The sequence below is a fragment of the Clinocottus analis genome, unplaced genomic scaffold (assembly GCF_023055335.1).
Source record: "Clinocottus analis isolate CAN_PGR_092001 unplaced genomic scaffold, fCliAna1.0.p SCAF_4, whole genome shotgun sequence".
Lineage (NCBI taxonomy): Eukaryota > Metazoa > Chordata > Actinopteri > Perciformes > Cottidae > Clinocottus > Clinocottus analis.
In genome coordinates, this window is record NW_027176153.1 from 13456538 (window position 1) to 13469070 (window position 12533).

Consider the following 12533-nt stretch of genomic DNA (forward strand, 5'->3'; position numbering starts at 1 on the left):
AAGTAAGAGCAAAACCACTCAGCTCTATTGAATGAAAATGCAGCTGTCACCAACATCATCCCGTGAGCAGTGACTATGTTTAATACTGGTGGTTAAATATCTGAGCCTCATGATGTAGCAACACTTTGTCAGGCCTAGTGAGAGTTTATGGCCTTTGGAAAATGATATACAAATGCCCATTTTAAAGTAGTCAGCTTTTTAAAGTAGACAGCAGCAAGCTGCAGCAGTGGAACTGCATGCATATAAACCCTTCAGTTTGAGTTAAATGATGCTGAAAGCATAACATAGAGATTTTGTACTGTCAGTCTTTTACGGTGAGGGGTTTTCTCTAAAACATTTAGGGACTGTGAAAATAAACAGCAAATTCTAAACAATCAGGGCTTCTGGATGGCTGCGCCAACTAAAACCTAAACACAGGAGAGGCTGACGTGGCATTTCATACAAAAGGCCGGCACTCTGGATCACCGAGACGGGGAATGAAGTGACGCCTTCTAAGACTCCATGTACAACATCTGTGTATGGGGGGGTCCAGAGTCATCAGCTAAATTTAGCGCTCATAATATGACATTTCAAATGAATTTCTGCGTATTTACATGTAATTGTATTTGCAAAGTGCTTGTATTCAGCAAAAACCCAAGAAAAACAACAACTAAGAAAATGAAAACCAAAAGCAATCATTGGATATAAACACCTGCAAGTCACTCATCATTCAATAGAACATCATTTATATTTTGAGAGCCGTTTCCGAATCGCAGTCCGTGGTCGATCACATTTTCAGCGGTACCTAACACCGGGCTGCGGCACGGTACCGGTCTGCGTGTCCGTGATACCGAGCCTCTTAGAAAGAATGAACGAAAGAAATGTTGATTAATTATCATGGTCAAAAAGATGTTTTATGTGCGTCTGTGATACGTTACCCAAAAATATGTTTCAACGTCGGTGTTCTGGATTAAAATCAAGGCAGAATTTCCTAAACTCTTAAAGTTACGGACTAAACTGGACATACAGAACACACGGCGGGTGTCATTGTCTCCCATCATCCCGAGATGGGACCGGCTAATTACAGAGAAACAAGCTTGAGGCTCCACTAATTCGGCGTAATAGTGAGTTGAATTTTGTATGCACTTTATACTTGTTTTAATGCCGGTCAAATACATTTATTTATTACGTCTATTTATTACATCATATTTATTACATCATATTTATTACATCATATTTATCGTCCACACCGTGAAGGCCAGTCGGAGAAAATATTGTCTTCAACAGACACCAGTCCGTGCCGCAAAAAAGGTTGAGGACCGCTGCTCGCCTTGACTGATCTTGTGTTGTCAACCACCAAAACACTCCAACTGCCTCAAATATTTACCATTTCAGATGGTTATCATGACTCATTTCTTTGACATTTTCCTGTTTGACCGTTTTCAATTTGACCTTCTTCGTTTGGTAATACATTGTGAAGCTAACTAAATCCATAAAAGGGCATGTGTTCTGTTTATGAAACAGTCAGCAGTGGATCTGGGAAAACCACAAACAGACAAGGCATGGGCTTTTGTACATTTGACAACCCATCAATACTGATGTCTGACAGCTATGATGGTGAGAGGGCCAGCTCATGGTCATCGTCAGACATATTATGGCTGCAGAGCACACAGAGGTTAATCCCTCTTTGCGTGCAGCGGGTAGCAGGCCCAAGGGTTTGCACATACACGAGTGTCACGGCTCAGAAGTTCCAGTTTCCCAAGATGAGTTACATCTGGACTGCCTTAGATGTTCCCACTGGAGGGGACGTGCTAAGGCTGTCATTGAAAACCTGGCGCAGTGTGCATGTGGCATCGCTGACTGTGGCTGATGAGACACATACAAAGGACATTGAAAGCTGTTATGATCTTGCGTGACAGGTCCTATTGTTAGAAGCTTTTTGCGTCGCTTGGCAAATTGACATTGCAGTGCGCCTCGGATCAGGCCCTTCATCGACTTCCTCTTGAGGGATGCTATCATTATGTGTTGGCCCTTATGACATGGATAGACTACTGCGACACACAGACATGACAGCCCAGACTTTGGCACTGACATGCAGGAAGAGGAGGAGGAGGAGGAGGAGGAGGTGGGAACATGAACCTAACTTCTCTTTTACCTTTCCTCCCTCCTTCCAACAGACGTTTTTTTGGCCACGCTGGTCTCTCACCCTCCCTGTCTCCCCAGTACCCTTGCTCTGGGCGCATCTAATTGAAAGCGATCTCTGGGCTGAGAGAGTTCCGTTTCTTCTCTAATCCCTCCACTGGGGGAGGCTCACATGGTCTCAATTACCCCCACCCCACCCCAGAACACTGGGTCCCCTCTCTCTGCTCTCCGCTCTATCCGTCTCACCGGCCTGCTCCTCTGCCAATGCACCGGCCCAGGCCCTTTTTCAGCAGTTTATGTTATTAAGCACACACTGCAGAGTTCCTGTCCTTCACAGGGGCCCGGAGATGTTATCTCCCCTGCCGCTGTATATAGTTACCTCCAAAATATTCCATAAATTAGATTGGGATTGGCAATTCGGTATATAGAGGTGGAGGTTGAGGTGGTCAGTGATTGGCTGGGTATGCGAGGGTGTGGGAGCGGCGGCGGGGGTGAGGATCAGGGAAGTGTGGTGTAAGTAATAATATAGGAGGATCTCCTTGTGCTTATATTGGATGGAGAGCCACTCGGAGGTATGTCACTGGCAAAGTGAAGGTGAACAGAGAAGAAGTGGAGGGTGCTTAAGGGCTTTGGGATAAGGAGGAGAAGAGACCCAAATCCAGTTCCTATTTGGATAAAGATTCTTTTGGAGGTGGGGCTGATGGACTTTTAGTCTGAAACGGGTTAGAATGGGCATTTATTGGGCTTGGAGGGGTTGTACGCATGCATCCCCCTCCTGTAATTAAACAAGGCTGTATTTGGACAAGTGACTTTTCAGGCCATGAACAGCTCTTTCAGTCCCCAGAGCATGGATACAGGTCCTGCGCCAGGACATCCATGGCCAATTAGATTAGAAGGAGCCTGTGAGGTCTCCAAACAATGGGCTCTCAGAGGATCTGCAATAACACAAACATGGCCCCTGACACACAGCTCCAGCACTTCAAAAGAAACCATTACCGGTCTTAGCTGAAGCAGTTAAAGACACAGATTAACAATCACAAATGCATTACACTGGCCCCATAACTGCAACAGTTCAAGGTAGACTGAATTCATTATTATTGGCTGGTTATTAACCATTAATCTGCATACATAGTTGCGCAAGCAACATCTGTTTTTCAGTTATTATCCACCTCATGGCCTTCATCTTACACAAATGAGACACTGACACAGCAACCTGAACCAATAATGTAAGAAAGAAAAAAACTACAGAGAGAAACATCATGAAATAACTTGTTTTGATGGAGTTTGCTAATCTGAAATGATAAGAAGTCTTGTACAGTTTGACCGATGGAGTAAAAACGACTGAGGAAAGCGACAGAGCAACAAAATGAGCCATCGCTGGGTCCTTGTTCGGGTATAAGTGTGCAAGCATTGAACTCAGCCAAGTAAAGAAGGTATGAGCAAGCATCGGGAGGAAGAGGGAAATGGGGGCACTGGGTCTGGGTCAAGGGTTCAGTCTTAACCTTGGGGGCCGACTGATCCAAATTCTGTTACCGGTTTGACTCCATGCATGGCTAATGTGGCACACTGTCCCTTTAATTAGGGCTGACCTCCTAGGGAGGCAGCAGTAGTTTAAAGCATTTCAAGATAGAGCACCTAATGATCTGAGAAGGGTGGGAAATCAATTGAAAATGAACTCTTACCAACTAGTTAATTACCACAGTGCACATACGGAAAGAGCTCTGTGAGGGAATTGTAAAATATTGGACTGGGAGAAGAATGGAAACGCCGCTGAACAACAGGAATGAATCAGCAGCTCAAGCCTGCACACATCAGTTTTATGAAGGAAAACACCACAGCTGACAAGTTTTCCAATAATTTAAGCAGCCACTATTAAGCAAACCCAGTAGCTCTGGTAACATTCATCCACTTAGGTTATTAAGAGAATACAATAAAACCCTGAAGATGCAAAGAGGCTATGGAAAAACAGTTTGGAAGTGTTTTGTTTTAATTAAATGTAAATATAATCACTGTCAATATATATAAATATATAAGTACACACTGTATAAACTGTCATATCCATCTACCTTATACAGCAACTGGTTATATTAACCATCCTATTTTTATTCCAGTACCCTTTGCACTCTACGCCATTGCCATATGTTTTATTAATTCCCTTGTGTTGTTAATCTTATTTTAGAAATGCTATTATATACTGTATATTTTCACATCTGTAGTCAAATGTCTATGTGTACCTTATTCATATTTGTTTGCCTTTTTTAGCTGTATTTAGCTGTTTATTTCAGCATACATGCATTAAGGCAGCTGAAATCAGAATAAGCTTGTGTACATACACAAGAAATATGACTCTATTTCTTCTTTTGTTCATGAAATATGTATTTCACTTAAGGAGACTTGATATGGCAGGCTGTGAAGTTAAATGTTTTTCATTCATTCATCATTCTTTTGGTGTAGATGCAGTTGTTCTCTGGACGATTAGCCATCGTGTTTATGATGTTTCTGATTCTATTTTTTTTACGTTTCTGTAAGTGTCTGTGAGCCTCTTGCTATTGGCAAGGAGACATATTTTAACATCTGTATGTGCAACTGTATACTGGTTGATAATCAGGCATAAATTCTTTCAATATATAATGAAGAAATGTAATCAAATAAAAAGACAATACAATGAAAGACAATTGGCAGCAAATGACATGTTTAGTTGTTATGAAAATGTGACAAACTAAACTAGTTGCTTTGTTCCCTCCCCTTAAACACCTACATGTATCTGCATCATCCAACCGAATCTTTCCCAGGGACAATCTGTTCTTGATTTGAGTTTCCTGTAACATATAAAATGCACAATGTTGAACGAGGGTGTTGCATTGGAGTCAAAAAGGAGCCCCTCAGCCTCTGATGATAGGGCACCAACTCCTGATGTGGCGCTGCAGCGGCTGCCTGTGTTTGTCTGTCCTCCACTCGGGAACATGTGGTTTTACTTACAGAATGTTTTACTGCTCAACAATGTTTCTGCCTTGGAGCTCGGCACACTGCATAAAGACTACTTTGTCCCCTGATGCCCACACGGGAAGAGTCTGTCTCATTGTACACACACGCACATAGGGTGATGATGACATCAGCAAGGCCACTGAGCCCATGTCGATAAAGGTACTATTTTCCCCTTGGACGGCAACACTGTACTCTTGTTAAACAGCACAACTAAAAGTCAGAACTACTATATTCAATACTGTCCGTTTCCACTGTGCCGATATTAAAGTTAGATTGTCTGCCTGCCTGTATGTCTGCAATCCACTGCGGCACCAGTGCCTACTACAATAGTACATGGCACGGCCAAATCCCAGGCCTATGACTGACGGATCATTGAATAAAAGCAGAAACAGACGTGCAACCGAGCCGTGTGTGCAGCACTGAAACTAATAAAGATCAGACACACTGAGCAGCACATTTAATAACAATAACAATGAAACAAGAACTCCATTACACATGGGCACAAGAAAGCAAATCCAACTTCAATATTAAATAGTAAATTACTGAATTGTAACAACGAGATCTCGTCAGCCAATAATCCTGTTTGGAAAAGTCGAGGAGGTGACAAGTGAATGCATTTAATGTCGCTAACACAGCATCACACCTGCAGCTCTTTTCATTCACAGCGGTCTTTTACAACAAGCAAATGTGACTGTGATCTCATGTCCCTACTTGAAGGTGATTAGCACACCCAGGAGTGCAAAGTGAAAGGCTATGGGCGAGTTGGAGGATGTCTGGCATGAAGTCACTGTGGTTGTCACTTGGCACACTTAAAGTCATGTTCTTCAGAACCAAACTGGTGCTAAACCGGTCGTATGCATTCACAGAGCTGCTGCAGCGGGGATATTTAACAGCTTCTGCCTTGTGCTATATTTAAACTCCACTTCCCAGCAGAAAGCACACCCTGGCCAAGAAGCTGACAAACACTGGGTTGAGAAGCACTTAATACATGTGACCGTATTTCTTTTTTCTTCTTTTTTTTTATATTGCTGAACTTAGAAGTCACCTGTCACTTTATTTAGGAATGGTTATGAGACCAGGAACTGATCATTTCAAATATACATTTTGTTTAAACTGCAGTTGTAAAAAGTGCAGCCTTTGCAAGATAAATCCGATGTATTGAATATGCAGTTTGTTCAACTGTGCTTGAACTTGAGAGGTCCACGCATAGGCCAAATGTTTACCCTCGATGCTCATCACTGCGTCCACCTCAAACCCAAAACAGTTTGCCCACACCCCGAGGCCAACAACATGTGGAGCATTTGGTAGCCTTCTAACCCTGGACATGGTAACAGATGGGAGAGGGTCAGAGCAGAGTCAGAGAGAGCCATCCAGGAATCTCACAAAGTGCCAAAAACATCTCATCGCAGCACACGAGAGGCTGAAAGGTTACATTTGTTCAACATTACTGCTTTTGGGTTCAGTGCGTGAGCTGGAAACCTCACACCTGCTGGTGTCCGAGGCTCAGGCCGACACGGGGCGGTTCATGTCGGAGTAAATCTGTTCAACAAAGGAGACTTTGTGTTCCTGTCAAAAAAGGCTATTTACTGTCTATTCACTAACTGCATCAGAGCTTCATACACGCAGCCTCTGATTGAAGTAAATCAGAAATGAATATTATGAACAAAGAGTTGTGTAGCTGTAACTCTATATAGTTATTCAACAATATAGATATGAGTATAACACAGTGACAGCAAAACACCGTGGGAAATGTTACACTATGTCACCTGTACAACCGTGACATGGACTAATTCCAGTGTTTTTTTGTTTTTTTTTAAGCCTTGTTAACAAGTAAAGACAAATACCAATCAGGGGCATGTTATATAATAAAGATAATAGTATATAATACTACCCAAAATGATTCCACATCGTACGACAGACAATTTGGTTATAGAATTAATACCCTCAACTCTCAACCTGCTACATGGCTTCAGACGGTAACATGCAATGTGTGGTTTACTGTGTGTGTTTTAGCTTTAGAGTTGTCAATCATTCAGTGATCCTTATTAAGCAGACAGGTTTATTCATCAATAATATGATTGTTGTTGGTTGATATATTGCATTTAAAAATGTTCTATCAAAACATGGGCAATCTGTTAAGTCTAACACAAATGTATGAAGTACTTCCTAAAGGACAACACAATGGGGACGGAGCGGGTTTCACTGCGTGAAATGTCTCCTTCACGGTGATCTGTCGCCATCTTGTGGCAAAAGAAAACCTTTTGGACACACTGCTCGACTTACCATTGAACTCCTGCCATTTTTCAGTGAAAGGATTCATTTCAGGTGTCATTATTGATTTTCGTCATCTTAAGGAACAAGACATCCAAATATTTACTGAGTATTAGCCTATGTAGAATAAATTATATGCAACTTATACTCTGTAAAATGTTGACCGGTCTTGCAAAACTCCACTGCCATCTTCAGAGAAAAGTGTTTCTTCAGAAAAAATCCACTCAGTTTAACCTGGAAACGCATAAAACCAACTGCTAACCTTTATTCTGAAGCTCATATTATCCATCACAGATTTATGATAAATAATAAACTTTTTTTGATGTTATTCCCTGAAAGTGAAAAAGCATCTGACTGTGCATATGTCCTTTATCAATCTACCCAAAGCGTAATACACTGCATATGACTAATAATAATATCTGTTTTTCTGACAGAGTGTAAACAGCAACTGCAAATAATTCATTAATAATTCTATAATTATAGAGTTTTTTTGCATGATGCATTTACACCATTTGCTGCTAAACTGTTGACCTTCCCCAAAAGCATGACATCACTTGAAACATTTAAATATATCTTCTATTAAAATAGAGGCTGTGATTGATATTTGTTACCAACCCAAGTGAAATATTGTGATCTCAAGTAAAACTACGAAGGAAGTCATCGGAAAATTTCAGAGGAGAAATTAGAGATGAGGTTCATGATTTAACTGCCGGGACTTGTTTTCCTTTGCTGCTAATGATAATTAACATGCAAATGGGCCCTGGGAGCTAAATAGAGGAACCACGGTTTTCTGTTAATAATTACGGTGGAACGTCATGGTTATAAATGAGATCTGACCGGGTAGAAGACAGGACAGTAATTGAGGTTGTGACAAAAAAAATTGTATTGGAAAGTGGGTAATAATGGTTCTCTATTGTTTTGTGCGCCAGCAGTGGACAGTGGTTCATTGTGTAGTAGAAAATCATCATGATTAAAAATACATTTTGGTCTGAAGTAGTAACCTTTTACTCTCCCAGGCCTGCATTTAAAAAAGAAACCTTGTTCTCTTTGACTTTTTTAGTCACCACTTTCTACTCTTTATAGAACAAACACAGACAAATGGATTATGAGAGGTTATTCCCACATTAGTAAGCATGATGGAGCTATTCATTAAACAAAGGTGTATATGCTAAATCAGCATCAGAATATGAGCTTTAAACTTTTTTTTTCTTAAATAAAGAACCTTTAAAAAAGACTTGTTTGAGGAAATCTTTAGGATTGTGTTATATGGGAACTTAAAATATATTGAATACTTGAAAAATATTTTAACACATCGGCTGATATGCATCAACCACCCCAAGAGTATGCCAAACAATTTCCACCAGTCACAAAAGGTTATGAAGCTGTTTTGCAGTACAAATATAATATTTGTTCTGCTTAACAGCTTCACTAGAAAAATCACGAGAAAGGTCTGCAACACGTTTAGATGGTGTAGCTACTGCTGTAAGACATGGCAATACATACACACCATTAGTATTATCATTGTTAATAATAATAGGGCCCTGGAGAAGGGACAGAGACAGCGGCTGCAGAGCCCAACAATATTAGTCTTTTTAGGAAAGCTTGAGCACAGCTGTGGTTCTTGCTGACAGGAGGTTTCTTGTGAGGGAAGAATTGTCAATTGTTGGAGCAACATTCAAAAAGCCTCGCTTAAGGAAAAAAAAGTGTCACTAGCTCAGTTCCATGCCGGCTTTTGAGAGTCTGCACAAATGGACAAAATCTGTCTGTGTGTAGATGAACATTGACATATGCTCTTTGCCTTATGTTGTTCAATACAATCATTTTTGGAACCCCACTCGTACTAGTTTGTGTGTTTTCACATTTCAGCTGGACTGACATTTATATTTCTATAAAATGGACATTAAAATATTGTGGTCTTTGTTGGTTAGTTTACTTTTAATCCTCTGTATTTCTGTCATATAAAAAAAAAAAAACATTAGTCAAGACCAGGTTTCATTGATGTTTTCAAAAGTGTTCATTACATCGCAGTCAAATAGACTGAAGAAGATTCATAACATGACGATAGCTGAAAATCATCCAAAATGTAAGGTTTGGCTTATAGTTGTAGAAGAAACACTTCAATACTATTGTGATGACAGATTGAGACACAGAAGACACTGCGTTCTTAATGTATTATTCATCATTTAATGACGAGCAACAACAATTACACGAAACATCAACGTCTTAGTTTTTGGTCATCACCTGGAAAAAAAAGAACGCATGAAGAGAATATTAAGAAATGCTCCACTAGATGGCGCTAGAGCGCCTGTGCTTCTTAATCTCTAACGTCCACTCAACTCTCCTGAGCTACTGAGAAACTGGGGTTCAACTTGAGATCATTACTGTCTATCATAATGTGTATATTTGCTGTAAAATAGTTAAATTAGGCAGGAATTTAAAATTCTCATTAGAATTGTTTTGCTCTTTATGAATAAAACAATTTTCCAGAGGTTGTGTCTAATATCAAGAGCCGTGTAATAAGCACAATAAAATGTCTATTAGTTTGAGGTCTTTATGATTTTTGATGAAATAAAATAAATAAACATGAATGTATCTTGTGTATCATGAGATCTTTTGGACAAGTATTTCACTATCCAATGCTTTTTCACTCACGTCGTTGATCCAGGGGATGTAGCCGCTGACCCGAGTGAAGACGGAGGGCTTCTTGGGGTAGTTGCAGCCCATGCTGGAGCCGAAGCTCACCACGCCGTGGACGTCCCAGGAGCCATCAGGGTTCTGACAGTTCAGGGGACCGCCGGAGTCTCCCTGCAGGCGAACAGAGACGAAAATCAAGACGGGAAATGCTTTTGTAGGATTAAATGTAGAGATATACGGATTTAGTTTTGCAGCGACTGTTATTAAACATGTCAAATAAATAAATGGAATTGGACTCACGTTGCAGCTGGCCAGGTCTCCGTCTCCTCCAGCACAGACCATGTTGTTGGTGACCAGGCTCCCCCACCAGTCATACCTGCTGCAGGTGGAGTGGGAGACCACAGGAAGGAGGGCCTGCTGCAGGATGTCGGCAATAGGACCTCCAGCTTTGGGGGAGAATAAGAACAGATTGAGATGCTGCAGCCCAGACCGTCTATTCCAAAACTAGTTTCACAAGATCCAGTTTCCACTCAAAAATGGGTAAAACCCAAATATCTTAGAGATCCGAAAGTTTGATTTGTATCATTTTGTATACAATTTTACAAATGATTTATTCAATGGTGAAATTGTAACAATAATTTGTACTTCCCGAAAAAAATCTGTGTTACCAGATGTGACATGTATTCATTTTTGATGAGTGGGATAATCAAATGTATCTTAAAACTGAAAAGAAAAGATGGAATAAGTTTCCGCGCTCACAGAACTTTGACATAACACGACAGATATGAAAGAACATTTTTGTTGCCAGCCTTAGGTGACAGTTTATTTTTCTTCCTTTTTTAAAAAAAAAAATCGATCGGACTTACTCCAGAGACGACCCCAGCCGGTGACGTAGCAGGGAGCATTGTGGTCCAGGATGTCGCCAGAGTTGGGAAGACAGGCAGCCATGATGGAGTCAGAGAAAGTGACAGGTGTCGACAGCTTGATGAGGGCGATGTCGTTACTAAGGCATGATGAAAAGAAACAGTATGAGCATTGCTTGCAGAGCACAGAATAGTCACGGCAGCATAATACACAGAACGACGGCGCCCACCGGATCCTGTAGGAGTCCCAGTTCTCGTGGACGACGATCTTGGCGGGGCTGATGGCGATGGAACCAGCCTCATTGTTGGCCTCCAGATTGTGTTTTCCCAGGTAGACTCTGTAGGTGCGACTGCTGCTTGATCAGAAAAAAACACACGGAAACAAGGGACAAAGTTGCTTCAATCTGGGATTGTTTCAAACAATGTATTTGAACACCAAACTTACAATTACCCCTACTCTGTGCCATTATATCATCATGTTCATTTGACTACAGTGTATCTTACATATCAGACTGCTAGAGTAAAGTTTGCAAACTTATTTTTTCTTGCGTTCTATCGCCCCGTCTACCATCAGCCGGTCTCTCTGTCTCCTCTGGACCTCGCATGCACTCTCTAAACACACCTGATGCAGTGAGCGGCAGTGAGGACCCACTGGTTGGAGATCAGGGTGCCACCGCAAGTGTGGTAGAAGTTGCTTCCACTCTTGTACTGCAGAGACACCTGAGGAGAACAAACAGTGGCGTGTCTTATGTCTTTAGAAAATGGACGGAAGACACCGAATTTGGAGAAGCCTTAAAAGGACGAACCTGCCACGGCCAGCTGCTCTCACGGACATCTTCTCCTCCAACGACCCTGGTGACGATGGGCTGGAAGGTGGGCAGGCCACACCCGTAGGCTAGGACACAGTACGGAATACGGGCATTGATGACGATGTCTTAACATCGGCAGCAACATGAAATGTTATACTTTAACTGTCAAAAAGGTTTAAATCAGATTAGCAAACGTCTAAAATGTGGATCTGTTGAACACATTGCATGAAGCGACACATTTATTTGTCCGGTCAGAATAGTATCAGAGCTTACCACCAGCGACAAACAAAGCCAAGATCACGAACTTCATTGTGACTTCAGTAGAGGTTCAGGGAGACACGCTCCTCCTTTTATACAGCCTGTGAACAGATTTGTTGCTCAACATTTATTTGCATCACAGCAGCCAGGAGAAGGTGGTGGGGAAAATACATCAACCTTGGAGATAAGTAACCACAGATATCCCCAAATACACTTTATCTCCTCAACTCACCCTCTGTGAACCTCACAGGTGTCTCACTGGGATCTGAGCTGGTCCGGTCTTTTAACTTTGAATAACAGAAGATGTTCACGCTCTGTGTCTATCAAAGACATTCAAAGTGCTGCTCAATTCTTATACATAAATATACACAATATACTACATTAAAATAGAAGTTACCAGGCTTAGAGGTCAGTTTATGGTATATATAATAATATTAACAAGCTCAAAGAACTGCAAATAAACATGCACATCAGTGTTTCTATCAAAGGTTAAGACACATAAGCTGCAAATAATAAAACATTATTGTTTTGTAGAGGGTATTACAATAATGAGTAATTCCATTGATGTAAGATGTAGAATCATATATTGTTG

At 41.1% G+C, this 12533-nt stretch overlaps 1 protein-coding gene across 1 annotated transcript; it reads right to left on the reverse strand.

The window, feature by feature from the left end:
• Positions 1-9600: 9600 nt before the first annotated feature.
• Positions 9601-11993, reverse strand: LOC137800130 (chymotrypsin-like elastase family member 2A). Its single transcript, XM_068597167.1, has 8 exons — positions 11957-11993; positions 11681-11769; positions 11497-11594; positions 11105-11227; positions 10878-11014; positions 10312-10457; positions 10030-10182; positions 9601-9618 (listed from the first exon to the last, which is right to left on the reverse strand). The coding sequence occupies exons 1-8, from the start codon at positions 11991-11993 to the stop codon at positions 9601-9603; spliced, it is 801 nt and encodes a 266-aa protein (XP_068453268.1).
• Between the last annotated feature and the right edge of the window lie 540 nt (positions 11994-12533).